General features: G+C 40.6%; 1 protein-coding gene across 1 annotated transcript in view; it reads right to left on the bottom strand.

Annotated features, from left to right (window-relative positions):
• LOC134413411 (histone deacetylase 5-like) overlaps positions 1-13,744 on the bottom strand; it is a 168,745-nt gene that overhangs the window by 108,443 nt on the left and 46,558 nt on the right. Inside the window, exons 6-7 of the mRNA XM_063147590.1 lie at positions 9,248-9,303; positions 8,896-8,983 (exon numbers count right to left, since the gene is read on the bottom strand). Coding sequence (XP_063003660.1) covers positions 8,896-8,983; positions 9,248-9,303 — 144 coding nt within the window. The remainder of the gene's footprint in view (positions 1-8,895; positions 8,984-9,247; positions 9,304-13,744) is intronic.

Genomic DNA, 13,744 nt, shown 5'->3' with positions numbered 1-13,744 from the left:
GAGAAGTCACACCCCATTCTTGCCTACTTCTATGCTGGCAAGAAGTTTTATGCTCCGCAACATTTCTAATAATTCTTTGCAAGGAAAGGGATTAAAAATAAAAGCGGCAATAGCCATAAAGACTTATACAAATCTATAGTGCAACCACATCTGAAATACTGGGTAGAGTTCTAATCATCTCATCTAAAAAAAGAGAGATATTGTTGAGTTAGAAAAGGTGTATGGAGCAGCTGCCCTGGAGGAAAGGTTACAATATCTAGGACTGTTTAGCTTTATTATTTTTTTTAAAAAAAAAAGGTGGGGGGAAGGAAGGTAAGTATGAGGAGAGATATGCATGGTGTGAAGAAAGTGGCAAGTTCTCCCTCTCTCATAATAGTAGAGCCTGGGGAATCTATTGAAGCTGATAGGTGGGAGGTTGAGGACAAACAAAAAGAAATACTTCTTTGCACAGTGCGTAGTTCAAATATAGAATTTGTTACTACAAGATGTGATGGTGGCCACCAGCTTAGATGGCTTTAAAAGATGGCTGGGGAGAAAATTTGTGGTTGGGGAAATTCATGGTTGAAAACCTGATTCAAGCATATTTAAGGACCCTGGATTAGGGTGACCATATGGAAAGCAGGACAGGGCACCTGTATCTTTAACAGTTGTATAGAAAAGGGGATTTCAGCAGGTGTCATCTGGATGCATGCAGCACCTGGTGAAATTCCCTCTTCATCACAACAGTTAAAGCTGCCCTCTTCTGTATCTGGTCACTCTGGTATAGCTCCTGCAGCTTTAACTGTTGGGATGAAAGAGGAATTTCACCAGGTGCTGCATGCATACAAAGGACATCTGCTGAAATTCCCTGTTAAAGATCCAAGAGCCCTGTCCTTTTCAGATGGTCACCCTAAACTAGATGAGACAACAGTCTTATGAGCAGTTACCAACAGGTTTTATATATTTTTCAAAATTGAAATGCAGCTGCAAGGAACTAGGTTTGGAATGATGTGTGTGTGTGTGTGTGTGTGTGTGTGTGTGTGTTTAATACATTCCTTCTGGGCAATTTTTCCACTCAAAAATTTTCTCCCTGGTTGCTTTTCTCCTCTTAGATGAACAGGATACAGGGACCTAATACTGTCCTCCTCTTACTAGGTAGCCTTAATAAAGGGGGGGCATGATTCAGCCTCATGCCCTCCCCAACTTCACGTGCAATATGGGGTGGTCAAAATGGTCAGCCATGCTATGTAGTCCTCCATTCTGTTCCCACAAGAGACCAGCGAGATGCCTTTGCCAAGCCCACAAGTAGGCTGTGAGTGCAGCAGAACCATCCTGCTCACGTTCCTCAGCAACTGGTATTCAAAGACATACGACTTCCAACACTGAAGATCACTAGTAACTATTGATAGTGTTTATCCTCCGTGGATTAGTGTGATCCCTTTTAAAACTGTTTAAGTTGGTGGCTGTCACTGCATTTTGTGATACCAAATCCCATAGTTTCGTTCAATGAGCTTTATCACACCAGCGTTATACTGTGCAATCACTGTGAATTGTATGCAAAGGACTCCGAAGTTTTCCAGCTTATAATCTGCTTTTATTGTGAAGTACTCCCATGCATCCTGCTTTAATTGCGCTATAAAAGCAAAAGACTCACCATATTTTGATACTAGATTTCGGGCGTATCATCTGAGCGGCCACTGGGGTGCAAGAGCAGGATTTGATATGAATTAAACAAATGCTTACATCTGTGTAAGCTTTAAAGATAAAGACTTCAAAATTGGCACAGTAATAGATATTAAGGAGAGCTTTAAGCATACCAAATTTGAATCGGATTGGGTCATCCATTGATTTTTTAATGATTTTTTTACATTTCCCCCCTTAAATCCACTTCCTGATATGCAAAGGATCTTGCCGCCCGGTAGCAACAACAACAACAACGCCAACAGCTTAGCGCTGTAGGGATAATTCGAGGGAAACAGGTACCAGGTACATGGGATGAAGCTAATTATGTGCTGTGTGAAAAACAACTTCCCGTTGTCTGAGCTGAATCTCCCACCATTCAGCTTCATGGGATGATGGTTATGAGAGAGGGAGAGGTTTTTCTCCTATCCCTTATCAACACATTAAGCATAATTTTATACACCTCTACCATGTCCCCCTTATTTCTAAGCTAAGAAGCTCTAAAGTTATTGAGTTATTGGAAAGTACTGTGAACATTCAAACGTTTTAAACAACTATTTATTGTTATTTTGAGTCAAACCATATGGTTATGAGTCAGACCACCATACTGCAGTACTGCCAGTTGTCTTCTGGCTAATGGCTCCTCCCAGGTCCCAGGTCAAGGTATTTTTCCAGCCTTCAAAGATCCCAAACTTTAGATGCCAGGAAAGAGATGGTCCTTATTGATCAGACTTTGGCGACACATGGCTGTGGGCTGCATATGCCCTCCGCCATCGCCCACCGTACTGCTGAATTTTCCTTTGAATCAGTGACTTAACTTTAAAGCATGGTGTGTTTTCTCTGTGCGCCTTGGTTTAAATAGAAATTGTTGCCTTTTTTTTTGCCACTGTGCCACTAAATTTCAGCGGAAAATTTGGTGGTGCAGTGGCAACAACAGTTTTAGTGGCAGTATGGGTGTGTGTGGACCCTGGTGGGTTACAGATGCCCAGAAGTTGCCTAGCCCTGTTATAAATGTCCTATTGAAATATAATCCCTTCCCTTCCTTTCAGGATGTTTTGTAATAGATACAGTAAGAAATAGTATCAGATTTCCACCATTTAGACTGCTCTTGGGTACTGTGCTACAATTCACCATAAATTGCTGAGGTAACCTTCCTGAGGGGAAGGGAATCCACTCCTCTCTTTTGTCAATCAGCAAAGGCAATGCTCATGATTCTGTGCAGGAAACGATGTGTATCCCATTTTATCCACATGCAATGCAGGTGAAAGCAAACACCTGAATATGTGCAATAAAATAAGGTTGACTGCCTTCCCCCCCCCCCAATGGGGAAACAGTCTTTTTCACACTGCCTTGAGAAGTTTCTACCCTTAAAGGAAGCTTAGACATAATCATAAATAAATAAATAAATAAATAAATGCCATCATGGAAATGTATTTTAATTTCCAACAAAATACGAACAGCCAGAAAAATGGGGGAAATACACTCAGTATAGCATCCAATCAATGTATGACTGTTGGCTAGTAACTGAGCTCAAAACACACCGACACAAAAGATAGAAGATTGACAGATAGTAGATAGATAGATAGATGATAGGATGTATCCTGCTGTTGTATGGGGCTCTTAGTGTTCTCCCAGGACCAGGAGATCCCACACATTGAGACCATGAAAATATATTAACATTTCCTTGCTGCCCCCCACTTCCCTAGTAATAACTGACAATATGGACCAATTAAGATAGGTTCTTCATGGAACAATGAACAGGCTATTCCCAAAGGCACGGGAGCCCTGAGAAGATTCAATACAGTTATTTTGGACTTCAGCTCCCATCAGCCCTAGCCAGCATGGCCAATTGTCAGTAATGCTGGGAATTGTGGTCCAAACCATCTAGAGGGTACCAAGTTGGAGAATGCCAACATGGTATATAAGAAGGGTTTCTGAAATGCTCCATTATTCTCGTAATTAGAAAGAACCTTTCCCCACTGAATTGTGGTTTCTTGCTCCGTTCCAAATATATTAATAGCTCGGGAACCACCAGTTGCTCAGTAGCACTATTCCACATTTTTATGCTGATTGCTGGATACTAATCAATGGCAATGTCCAAATGGCCTCATTTACACTTTGCTGCAAACTTAGCTGCTAGTCAATAAATTGTACCTACAACCTCAACAAATGCTGAAGGAATGTGTTGCAGATCTTTAATAAATGTCATACCATTGAAGGTTATTATGCCATCGTCATGATCTATTGGGATTTGTCAAAGTACCATATGCCAGGGCACTATCAAGATATGAAACAATCCCAAAGAAAGGGACATGATTTCCCTCAACTGAGCTTTCCTGTTGTGACCTACTAGAGCATATTGTCTGGAAACATTGCATTAGTTTTAATGATGGAGTTTTTGATAGGAGGGAATATCTTAATAGCAGGAAGCAAATGCTGGCTCAAGTCATCAACAGTACAATTTCACCTCTTTAGTCAATAAATAGTAAACCATGTGTATGATCTCCACTTGTGCATACTTAAACTCACTAGAAGAGATTTTATCATTCTTTCTATCAAACAGTGCATCATGGTCTCCTCGTCCTTCTGAATTTATGTACTGTCAAGCTCTGTTTCCATGCATTTGCAGCCATCTATGCCATCATCTCCTCATACTGTCTCATTATGGAGGATCCCCCTTATTTTGACAAGATCCACCAATGAACTGCAGAGGGATATTCAAGTTAAGCTATAATCTGGTTTTGAATCATAGGTGCAGATTTGTTTAATATCTTGATCGCACCCAGTTGAAAAGATTCTATGCCAACTTTGATTTTCAGACTGTCTTCAGAAATTTGCTGTTGTATTCTGAGTTTGAAACAGGCAGGTTCATTGTTTCTCTTCAATATTTTTCAATAAAGCTGACACAGTCTATACATGCACAATAGAAGAGCCATGGCATCATGATACTGAAAGCTGAAAATTGCAAATTATAAGAAAATAGTATCTGCTGTTCTGACACAAGGCCAAAACATTTCAGGCATTTTGATAGAACAATATAAAGTTAAGTTTTGGTTCCTTATTTTGACAGATTCCTTATATTCCATGAACACAAATAAGGAAAGAAGTAGTAAGAGTATGGCAATTTCATTGGTAACCAATGACTCAGTATAAGGTAGCTTCCTATGTAATGAGTTAGGACCCTGGTCTACAGAGTATATAGCAGACATCGGCCATAGCTAGACCTAAGGTTTATCCCTGGATCGTCCAGGGGTCAAATCTGTTCATCTAGGTGACACACAGGGGATCCAGTGCTCAGGCAGGGGCGAACCCTGGATGATTCCAGGATAAACCTTAGGTCTAGCTGTGGCCATCATCACCCTTACAAATGAGACATAAAGAGTCCATGCTTTGTATGCAGAAGGTCCCAGGTTTCAATTCACAATGCCTCCAAGAAATGCTGGAAAAACTCCTGCCTGAAACCATGGAGAGCAGCTGCTAGTCAATGTCAGTGTCAACCGTACCAGGCTTAGATGAATCAATGGTCTGACTTAGAGGGGCAGTTCGCACATAACAAGAAGCCATCATGGGTTAATTTTTACCAGGTCAGGAGAAATTATGTTTGGTCCCTCATCATGAATACTGATGCTCTCTTCCCGTGCATTTCCCATTCCTTTTCCCAAAAATGCTTAATTTTACATTAGTTTGTTGTTTCAGGGTCATAATTATTCTGCTGTGATAGTTCAAATAGGTTGCAAAATGTTCATTAGCTGGATTAGTGTAACACATCATCAGTATTGTCATGATCATAAGAACTCTAATAGTCATTTAGGTGACTATCAAGAACTCATGTATATGTCACCCTCAGGATTTTTCATGTTTCACCATGTATTTATTTATACTTATTTATTTATTTATTTATTTATTTATTTATTTATTTATTGCATTTATATACCAACCCATAGCCGAAGCTCTCTGGGCAGTTTACAAAAGTTAAAAACAATAATCATTAAAACAAATATACAAAGTTTAAAAACATAAAAAGCATAAAAACACAGTATCCTTATAAAACAGCTATTCTGGGGTCCGTTAAAAACAAACGAACTCAGCATATGTTGTTAAATGCTGTTAAATGACTGGGAGAAGAGGAAGGTCTTAACCTGGCACCAAAAAGTTAACAATATTGGCGCCAGGCAAGCTTCATTGGGGAGATCATTCCATAATTAGGGGCCCACCACTGAAAAGGTCCTCTCCCTTGTTGCCATCCTCCAAGCTTCCCTTGAAGTAGGCATTCGGAGGAGGACCTTAGATGTAGAGCGCAGTGAGCACATAGGTTCATGTCGGGAGAGGCGTTCCGTCAGGTATTGTGTAAACATGAAACATGAAAACATTCCTTCTAGATTGCAGATTTAAATCTTTAAAAGGAATGGTAAACGATCAAGCAGGGATGGAGAACCTGTGGCTCTCCAGATGTTGTTGGACTACAATTCTCATCATCCCTGACCACTGGCCATGCTGGGTAGAGCTGATGAGAGTTAGAGTGCAACCACATCTGGAGGGACAGAGGTGTCCCAACCCAAAGGATCAGAAAAAGGGAAGTAAATTTTTACAATCTGGCTTCAATTTATTTTTCAATGCCCACGATCCTAAAATCTAAAAGATAAGGTGTTTCCAAGGCTGACTCAAATATTTTATATTTGTTGGCAATGATTTCATAAATAATAATAAAAAATCAGGATAATAAAAAAACAACCAGCTGCAGCTTGGCACTATCCTGCTGAGGGAGATGTCCTAAACAGAGGTCAAATGGAGGAGTTGCATGTTTATGAATAAAGTGGGGATCCCCATCTGTGTTTGATAATTTGAGAACACAGTAAAGGATAACCCTTATTCTAAAGACCCCTTCATGCATGAATCATGTGAAGGGCATCATGCTTAGAAAAGGGCTGTGGGGCCACACTTCTGGCCACACCCCAAGGACACTCAGCTCCTCAGCTCCACCCCTGACATCTCTGCACCTAAGCGAGACTTTTGGCTCAGGTAAGCGGATCGGGAGGTAAGTGAGTTTCTCCATACGCACACCTTGTTTGCTGTTATTGGTTACCTATGGGGCTGCTTATTGCAGTGCTGCCGCCAGTCTGCTCCACCCTCATTGGCATTTGCTGGTCACGTCGGTGTGCTAAAAAAGGACCCCAAAGGTGCATCCAAATAGACGCACAAATAGAAGACAAATGCCTCAGGTTGCTGAAACAAAGATTTGATCTAAATCTTTGTTTCAGCATCCTGAGATGTTTCTTTTCTATTCGTGGGGCACTTATATAACTGGCACTTATATAACTGTGTTGCATGAACTGTAACGGTGCCTGTGTGGGAGCAGAGTTCCCGCAGTGGGAGTTGAACTCTTCTTCTAGGAAAATGATGGCCTCTCCATGCATGCCGCCTACCCATTGGCCTATTGAGCTGGCTCATTGTTGCGACAGGTATGGCTCCACGTGGCACTGGTTGTTTGCCGGGCAAAAGAATGGTTGTTTACAAGCTGTCATCTTTGTGATGCCATATGGGATTCAAAGGCTCATAGGTGTCAGTAGCAACTCTCCTGCTCTTTGGTGATCTGGACTACTGGAGACACGGCCATTTCTCTATGGTTGTTTGCTTGTGTGTTGTGTGTGGATGGTATGTATTACTGGGCGACAGCATGGGGTTGTTTATCCATAGTTCCATGTTGAATGACGCTTCCCCTTGCATGGCCAATGTCGGCATTGGGGTGTGTGTGAGGAACCTCTTGATTGGTGGATGAATGCAAGGTTACTCCACCAATGTTGCTACTTTGGCTTTCATTTTGGCAGCTATTATTGTGCTCGCTCATCTGCTGCTGGTTGACTATAGCAACACTCCATAGACATTAGTCCTGCTGTAGAGGTTTCTGAGAATAACAGGGGCCACAGGATCATCCTGTCAACTGCCCACCATTGCAGAAAACCATATGTTTTATTTCCACCCTAAATTGTGTACATCTGCATCACAGGGATAAATATGTCTGAAAATGATTCAAAATGATTACATTCCAATCTAAAACATTAGCCCCAGTATCCTTTCACATTATTATTATTATTATTATTATTATTATTATTATTATTATTATCATCATCATCATCATCCTGCCTTTTTCCCAGTACTGGGACTCAAGGCGGTTATACATATCCCACTGGGGGAGGGGGGGAGCGATAAATACTAAAGTCATGACGTCACAATAAGATTTAATTAGGAGTGCTGATAAGTTTTAAACTATTGAGTCCATAGCATAACTACAACAAAAATCTTTAACCTATTTTGTCTTTAAATCTTTTATCACCTGCAAAAATTAATTAAATGCAGATGCAACAGGTTAGGTTTGGATGCCAGGGTTCATTTCCTGTCTATGCTTTTTCAGTCAACTTATTACACCTCCTCCCGAAGTGTAGGCAAAACAAAAATGTGCTCATAAATCAACTTCCAGCTTCTCCTTAAGGCTGTGTATGAAGCTGGTCCTTAAGTAGGAGGCAAAGCTCAATTCATTATTCATCAGCAGAATCTATAGACAACATGCCAAATGACAACTGCATTTGAAGCAACCATTTCTTTGAAACTCTAGTATGCAGTAAAAGATAAATCTAATCCATGGAGGTCAACTTTTAGTTGTTATTAAATTAGTTTTCTTGCATGAAAGTCATCCTGTAGTGGCATATAGAAGATTTGGAAACCTCTTCGGAAAACACACACACAAAAAAACAGGTCTTGTTGATTTGCTTCAAAAATGTTCGTGTTGCATAACTAGCCAAATTATTATCGGCTTAAGAAGGAAAGCCAAACTGGTTACCAAACCAAAGCCACATAGTTTAACTATTTCAAATTTATATTCTGTAGGGAAAAGTAAACTTAGGTACTTGTTGGGTCATTTTTAATAGTGGAAGTATCAATTCATTTAAGGACCATAAAAGTCACCCTGATCTGCGCCTTCTTCTCATTAAAATTGCAGTTAACGCCATTAAAGTGAAACATACATGTTTATGGTTTCAGTCCTGCCATCCTGAATTTAATGAGTTCCCAAATTCAGAGGAAAACACACACACACCTTTATTACTTCTAAGTATTAAAGGCAAGAAAGCCTAACATATAAAAGAAAAACACAAAACTTTTTTCTTCCTCCCTCCCTCCCTCCCCCCTGCCCACCTTTTATCTATATGGACTGAAATGATGGCGCTTGCCAAGAATACATACCAGATCTACAATCAATATCTTGCCTATATTTAGCTTGTCTCTCAAGTATTTGGCAGTAATTGCAACCGAATTAAAAAAGCAGAACCCCCTGTGGAATAGAGAAGAACAGAAATTTTACAAAGCACATCGGTCAGGAAAACAGTTATAAATAATGTGCGTGTGCGTGTGTGTGTGTGTATGTGTGTTTTTAAAAAGCTATATGATCTCTGAGACCATAAATCTGCTTCTGGGAGTACCTCGAAAGCCTTTTCAGTCATCTGCTAACAATTAGAGTTCCTCAGAGACGTGCACAATGCAGGTGATTGCCAGTAATCCTAGCGCTCCAAGATGGGCAATATTCCCTGGTACTTACATGGCTGTTGACTCTTCCGCATGATGGCCTGGGGGCCTTACAACAGCAAAACCATTCTGTAAGAACAAGATAGGTTTTCAATTACCAAATTTTAAAAGACGAAGCGGTGGGGGGGGGAGAGAGAGAGGGAAGAGAACTCTCCAGTCTTTCTATGGAGCAAACAGCAGCAAGCAAACAGATTTAGAATGTATTAAAGGCTACTAAGCACCTTTTTCTGCCCGCCCCCCCCAGCTATTAATCCCCTGTATCAACTTTTGTTAATCCACTGTTACCAACTTCCATCACAGACTTGAGATCTGAGTACTCTGCTACATAACCTCTAGGTGGCAGTGTAGCATGACAAAATAGCACAAATACAGAAGTGGGGAAAAGATTTTCCTTCCGCTTTTACAATTCAATACCGCATTTTCCCTGTTCTTAAAAAAGACCTCATAGAAAGTGCTCTTTAGGCACAAAAGCAAAACTGGAGAGTCATGACATCATCTAAAGAACCTGTAAACAATTGTGAGTAGGGAATGATGAGTGCACAATAAATGCCTTTCATATATTTCACGCTTTAATTGATTTTGCTGAAGCAGTGCATGCAATCTCTGCTGTAAATGTATCATGCTTTATAGCGAAATATGGACAGAGCTGATGTTGCTGGACTCCATCTCTCCAATCATGTTGTTGGACTCCAATTTACAACATCCCTGGCCATTAGCCATGTTGACTGGGGCTGATGGAAGTTGATGTTCAACGGTATCTGGAGGGCCATATGTTCCCCATCCCTGGACTATGGTGTGTGTGTGTGTGTGTAGAGTAGACCCACTGAAATAAATGTAAGTCATGAATAATTTGAAATCAATAGTACTACTCTGAGCACGGCCAAGTACACACACACTGGAAATGCACCAACTTCCAGCAACCCTAAGCCATCCTTTTAGCCCAGCATTCTGTTTCCAATAGTGGCCAGCCAGATGCCTCCAAAAGCTCGTAGCACTGCTAGGCATGAAATGATAGCCAACCCCTATTGTTTGTCCCTGTTATCTAGTAGCTTCCATATAACTATCATGGCTGAAATATCTATTCACTAGCCCCATTCAGACAACACGCTAAACCATGCTGCTTAACCACAAAAATGCATTCCATTAATCGTTTTGTGGTTAAGCAGCATGGCTTAGCGTGTTGTCTGAACTGGGCCATAGACTTATTTGTCACTACCTGCAATCTAAAGCTCCAATGTGCGCATAAAGCTCTACACATCAGCAGCCGTCCATTCCTTTTCATGCCAGGGAACGCTCCACATGCACAGCAATTTTGTACTTCTGAGCAGACATGCACAGTATTGCACGGTTAATGCAGGGTTTCTTTCAACATGCATTTTGTTGCACTCAATCCAGAAAGGTTGTAAGCAATGGAAACTCTGGAATTGTACTGATTTCCAACTGTGTCCATACAGAAACTACAAGTAAAATGCATGGGAAAGCCACATTAAATAGCAAGGCAGCAACACAAACAATCTGATAGATCCGGTATATGGTAGAGAAAGCCAGCTTGAATACAAAAATTGAGTGAAAATGAAATTGCTCAAGGTATAAACAAAAACCAACATTATTTTAAGTCCTTTTATTTATATTCAGTTGCTTCGAAAACACTGTTGTTGTTGCTTTCCCTTTTTTCCTTTTTGCATGAAGCAGATGATAAACTTTCACATACAAAAAAAGTCATTGGGGAGATCAGGAAAAAAAAGGATGATGGACATTCCATATTTCAGTAGACTGTAAATCTAGCTTAGAAGCCTGCCAAAGCTTGTAACTTTATTGGATTTCCTAAGTCAGTTTATAACACACATTCTGGACATTTTATAGAAGGTTTTCATACAGAGCAGCCATCAAAAAGTTGTGATTTTTCTAGGAATACCTTAAGCTACTGATTCACTGCAATGCACCACTTACAACAAGTCTCCGTTCCCTCCCAGCACACCATGAAGCAAAGGAAAGACCTATAAATCTTTCCTAAATGACCGCTGCCCAGAAACTCAGGGTAGGTAGCAGACATGTAAACACTCTTTGCTGATAAGGAACCTACTGTTAACCATCTGCTGATTCTGTATCTTCTCAAGATTAACAAGGAAGAATTATTTTGAATTTACAAGAGAACAGTAACTAAAAAAGTACAACTCATTGTCTGCCCATGTCTGCCATCATAGTGGCATAGTGAACCGCCCAGAGAGCTTCGGCTATTGGGCGGTATAAAAATGTAATAAATAAATTAAATAAATAAATAAATAAATAAATAAATAAATAAATAAATAGTTAAAAATCTGGAGGCTGGTGTCTATCCTGCCCCCCATGTAATTATCAGTAGTATACAAACTCTGAAAAAGAGTCAGGTTGAGCTGACTTCAATTTATCTAACTCAGGCCGTTTCTACACCTGCCTTTTTTCCAGGGATCGTCCTGGGATCATCCCTGTGCCTGCAGATGGCACACAGGGGATCCCGGGAGCAGGCAGGGATGATCCCTCCATTTTCCTGGGATAATGCTTAGGTGTAGAAAGGGCCTCAGTGTGGCCACTTACGCAGCCCACCCACTCCCCACCAAAAAGAGGAAATAGATTTGCATAAAATTTGCATGTGCTAACTTATAGACATAGATGCAAATGTATGAGTAATAACTATAATTTAGTTTAAATCTATATCTCAGTATATTTGGTAAGATTGTGACTAGGTGGCCTGTGTGTCTGCTCAGTCTGCTGTCCAGGTGCTAAGTGCTGATGGAAAAATTCAAGGGCTCTGCTCTTCTTTCTTATGATACATGGACTAGACATCTCTTCAAACAGACAATGCCTTCAAACAGAGCAGGGCTGAGGAGACTTCAGGCTTGTAGGGAGTACTTCGTCTTACTAGTTCTCTGAGATCCACCAGCTGGAGGCAAGTGTTTGTACAGCTGCTTTTGTTGGAAGTCAGAAACCCTTCCCAATCTACGACAAGTCACCCAAAGAACTACCAGTAGAACCTAATCTAATCTTTGCAATGGATCTAGGATATCAATTTCATCCAAGAGTTCCTTAAGATGATCGGCAACCACTTGCTCACCAACCTTAAGCTGATTGGCAAGCACTTACTCAGGATGTTAGCCACCGACCTATCATTAAGATTTTCTGGGCCCAGAATAGTTTTTCTTTTTCTTTTTTCCAGAGTGGTTGCACTACCACCTCTTTCAAGAAGACTGAGACCACTCCCTCTGTTAATCTCCTGAACTCTGCCAACCAGTCCTTCCTTGCCAGATGTAATAAGCCATGAGGGGCAAGGATACATGGTCAATCCTGACCAGGCACCTTGTCCACTTATTTTATCAGTGTGTGTAAGGTCTGTTGTTCTACATAGACTATGTACTTAAAACAGAATTTAGCTATACGAACTGTACCCAAGTTGTTGACATTATTATTATTATTATTGCATTTTTATACCGCCCAATAGCCGAAGCTCCCTGAGCGGTAATGTGACTCAGATGGCAAGTGGATCTCACCAATCAATACTATTTTTTTTTTTGAAATCTCAATATTTAATGCTTTGGAATATGACAACAACAATGTGCATAGTTGTGACACACAGACACACATGTTTAATTTTTAGGAATACCTATCTTTGCAAGTTAAGTATTTAAAACATCTTCAGCTAAGCATGACAGCAGACACCATAATAGTGGCTCATAATATCTCCAGTTCCTTGCACAGTTATTATAAAATAAGTGCATCAGACATTTTGTGTTAAAAATGGGAGTATACTTAGTACAGAAAAGACCATCAAATCCAAGGTACATTCAACTTGATAACTCCTGCTCTGTATACGCCTGAATTAGATTGGACAGCTGAGCCAATTTAAGTCATCCCCATACAGACTATAGACTCCCTCCTAAATACAAAACTATTTCTAAGTGGTTGAATGTGGATTGGCTCAATTAATGGTCATTCACTTTTGGGCACCTATCCAGGAGGATTAAGTCAGGGGATGTCTCCCCTCTAGCTGTCTCTATGGTTAACTGTTCTATAGCACGTTTGTGGATTCTGTCTGCAAAATGTATCTCTTTGTCATGATCCAAATACACTTTTACCTGGTCAAAGGATTTTTGAAGTCACCCATTGCATTTTCTCCTTTGGCTAGTTTCCAAATAATATCTTTGGCTATCACAAGGCCCTCCCTCTCCTCCTCCTCCAGCATTTGGGCATAAGGTCCAAAGTAGGTCCTTAGTACTAAATTACTTTCTGAACATACTATAACTGAGAGCCAGTGTGGTGTAGTGGCTAGAGTATCGGATGGGGAGTTAGGAGATCCAGTTCTAGTCCCCACTCAGCCATGGAAAAACACTTGGTGACTATGGGCCAGTCACAGACTCTCAGCCCAACCCACCTCAGAGGGTTGTTGTTGTGAGGATAAAGTGGAGAGGAGGAGGATTATGTATCCCGCCTTGGGTCCCTTGCAGGAAAAAAGGCAGGATATAAATGCAATAATAAA

This window comes from Elgaria multicarinata, chromosome 1 (genome assembly GCF_023053635.1).
Source record: "Elgaria multicarinata webbii isolate HBS135686 ecotype San Diego chromosome 1, rElgMul1.1.pri, whole genome shotgun sequence".
Taxonomy (NCBI): domain Eukaryota; kingdom Metazoa; phylum Chordata; class Lepidosauria; order Squamata; family Anguidae; genus Elgaria; species Elgaria multicarinata.
Note: the sequence above shows the minus strand (reverse complement) of the source record. Positions and strands in the feature narration are given on the sequence as shown.